Source organism: Poecilia reticulata, linkage group LG3 (genome assembly GCF_000633615.1).
Source record: "Poecilia reticulata strain Guanapo linkage group LG3, Guppy_female_1.0+MT, whole genome shotgun sequence".
In the NCBI taxonomy this organism is placed as follows: domain Eukaryota; kingdom Metazoa; phylum Chordata; class Actinopteri; order Cyprinodontiformes; family Poeciliidae; genus Poecilia; species Poecilia reticulata.
This window is the reverse complement of record NC_024333.1, coordinates 12,492,518-12,494,885: the sequence shown is the minus strand read 5'-3', so window position 1 is coordinate 12,494,885 and position 2,368 is coordinate 12,492,518. Positions and strand designations below refer to the sequence as shown.

Here is a 2,368-nt window from a genome sequence, read left to right as displayed (position 1 = left end):
TATATAAAGTAAGTAGTAAAGTAAAATGTGAAGACTAATGTATTTCTCTAACTTACTGGGTCTGGCAGTTGTATGCAGAGTATTTCGATATAGACTCAGTAAATATTACTAAAGCCAGTTTAATCAAGTTTACATTGAAAATTATAATTCATTTTGGGAGTAATTTGTACAGACAATGTGCCTGAAATTTGACTCCGAACACAGCTTGCATCGCATCAACAATACACAATAGATTCAGAATCTCTTACCTCATAACCTTTTCTTTTCTTTAACCTTTTCTTGTTGAGCTTTTTGCAGGCGTACAGTTTTCCTGTGCCTTTCATCTGACAAGCGGACACTTCCCCAAAACCACCTTTACCCAAAACACGGAAATCCAAAAACCAGTCCTCTCCCACCGGCTGCATCTCCAGCCACTTCCACTGCAGGAACCTCTTCAGATACATGCTCTCCAGGAAGAAAGTATAGGGCACTTCTTTGAGGAAGTCCATGACGCCGTCCATGGTGTCATTGAAAAGATCGTCACTGGCTTCTTGGTGTTTCTCCTTGACCTTTGTGATGCCATTCTCCGGCAGAAAGGGGCAGTAATACTTGGCATCGGGCTCCATGTACCGAGACAGGATCTTGCTGGCTTTACTGGTTCTGTCCTCGTCCTCAGCCATGTTGTATTCCTCGATATCCTTCCAAAGACGGCAGGGGCCTTTATACTCGTTGTTGGAGTCTAGGAACTCCTGGAAAAGCCGTTTGCCAATGGGCTGCTCCACACAGACGGTGTAGAAGCCCAGATCCGAGGTTTCACGTAGACCTTCACAAACTGTGATGTGAGGCAGCTTCAGGCGGGAGCGGTACTTCTTGTCTCGGTTGACGGCTGGATTGGCGGTGCCATCGAAGCTCCCACGGGCAGAGATGTAGGCTGAGTTGGCCACCACTGTGGTCAAGCCACCAATATCCATGGCGATACAGAAGAAAAAAAATCTATTCAAAGAGGTTTTAGCTGAAAGTCTATAAACGAGGAAGCCCAAAACAAGAAGGAGAAAGTAGGGATTTATTCTTCCCTTAGGGATTTTAGAGGCAACATTTATCAGCCACCTATCATCCGCTCACTGCAGAGACCTCAGTGAGGTGATCACTGAAGCTCACAGCTTCTTCTCGCCCCTTCACACACATGCAGACACACGCAGATCGGCCTGACTCATCACCTTTCTCCAAAGGGATTTATCCACTCCGTTATCTCTCTAATGCTATGTCCTGTGCTTAGCCCATGTGCTCGCTGCAAGAGACAAAGAGGCTGAAAACAGAGCAAAGAAAAGACAAGGGAAGCAAAAGAGAAGCAAGAATACATCAAAGTTCATTACATTACAGACAAAATAATATGCATTTTCATGATTTCCTCATACATTTGGTCAGAGCTTATTGCAGTGTCATAATGTAGCTTTAGTCAGTATTTGTGCAGGCTTTATAATGGTCTTACTGGTTTTCCTTTGGCTTTTGGTGCTTTTTCTCCCATTCTGTATACCTAACCTATTAACAGTGTGTTAAAAATGAAGAAAGTGGACAGGAGGAGAGCAGAAAAACAGGTTTAAAACCCTTTGTAGAATATATTAAATGTTTCTGTATTTTATATCTTAAGAAAACAGGAGAGGAGGAGATTCCAGATTGAGGACCTGAAAGTGAGACCATTCTAGATTTGATCATCTACACTAGGTGATTCTTTAAATTCAGGAGGCTTGCCATGCCTCAGTAATTCAAAAATCAAAGTTAAACGGCAAATATTCCTCTGACCTTGGTCTCAGTTACATAAGCACTGAGAGAGAAAGACAAAACACGGTCAATGTCTCAAAAACCTACAAGTGATGAAGCCTTTTGTAATAAATCTCTTTGCGACATTAAATCCTAAAACTCTCAGCATACTTAACTGAAAATAAATTTATAATTTCAGTCACTCCGAAACTGTTTAAATGCAACAACTTTTATAAAAAATAAAAAAAAAACTGCTTTTATTCTGGCCAAATCTCAACTGATTTAAATGTTGTTTTTTTTAGTTTATTGAACATACAATAAACATCGATTTGAATGGAGCAACATGAAAAATAAAAAAAATATTTTATCATCATTACTGTTATAGTTTACTATTTTATAAAATGTCTTAACGAACAACGCCAATGCAGCCACACATGTAAAAATGTCTTTATCAGTGAGCTATTAACCATCTCCTCCCACTAATAGGATGATGAAGTCTTTCAGAGATGTGCTGACAACAAAGTTTGTAGGTTATCAGCTTATGCAGGTCTTCTCGGATGCTTGCACACACACACACACACACACACACACACACACACACACACACACACACACACACACACACACACAC

The 2,368-nt window shown here is 40.6% G+C and overlaps 1 protein-coding gene across 1 annotated transcript in view; it reads right to left on the bottom strand.

Moving 5' to 3' along the window:
- Nucleotides 1-1,173, bottom strand: part of grk1a (G protein-coupled receptor kinase 1 a) — a 5,303-nt gene extending 4,130 nt beyond the window's left edge. The window contains exon 1 of the mRNA XM_008404386.2: nt 249-1,173. Coding sequence (XP_008402608.1) covers nt 249-950 — 702 coding nt within the window. The 5' untranslated portion in view covers nt 951-1,173. The remainder of the gene's footprint in view (nt 1-248) is intronic.
- Between the last annotated feature and the right edge of the window lie 1,195 nt (nt 1,174-2,368).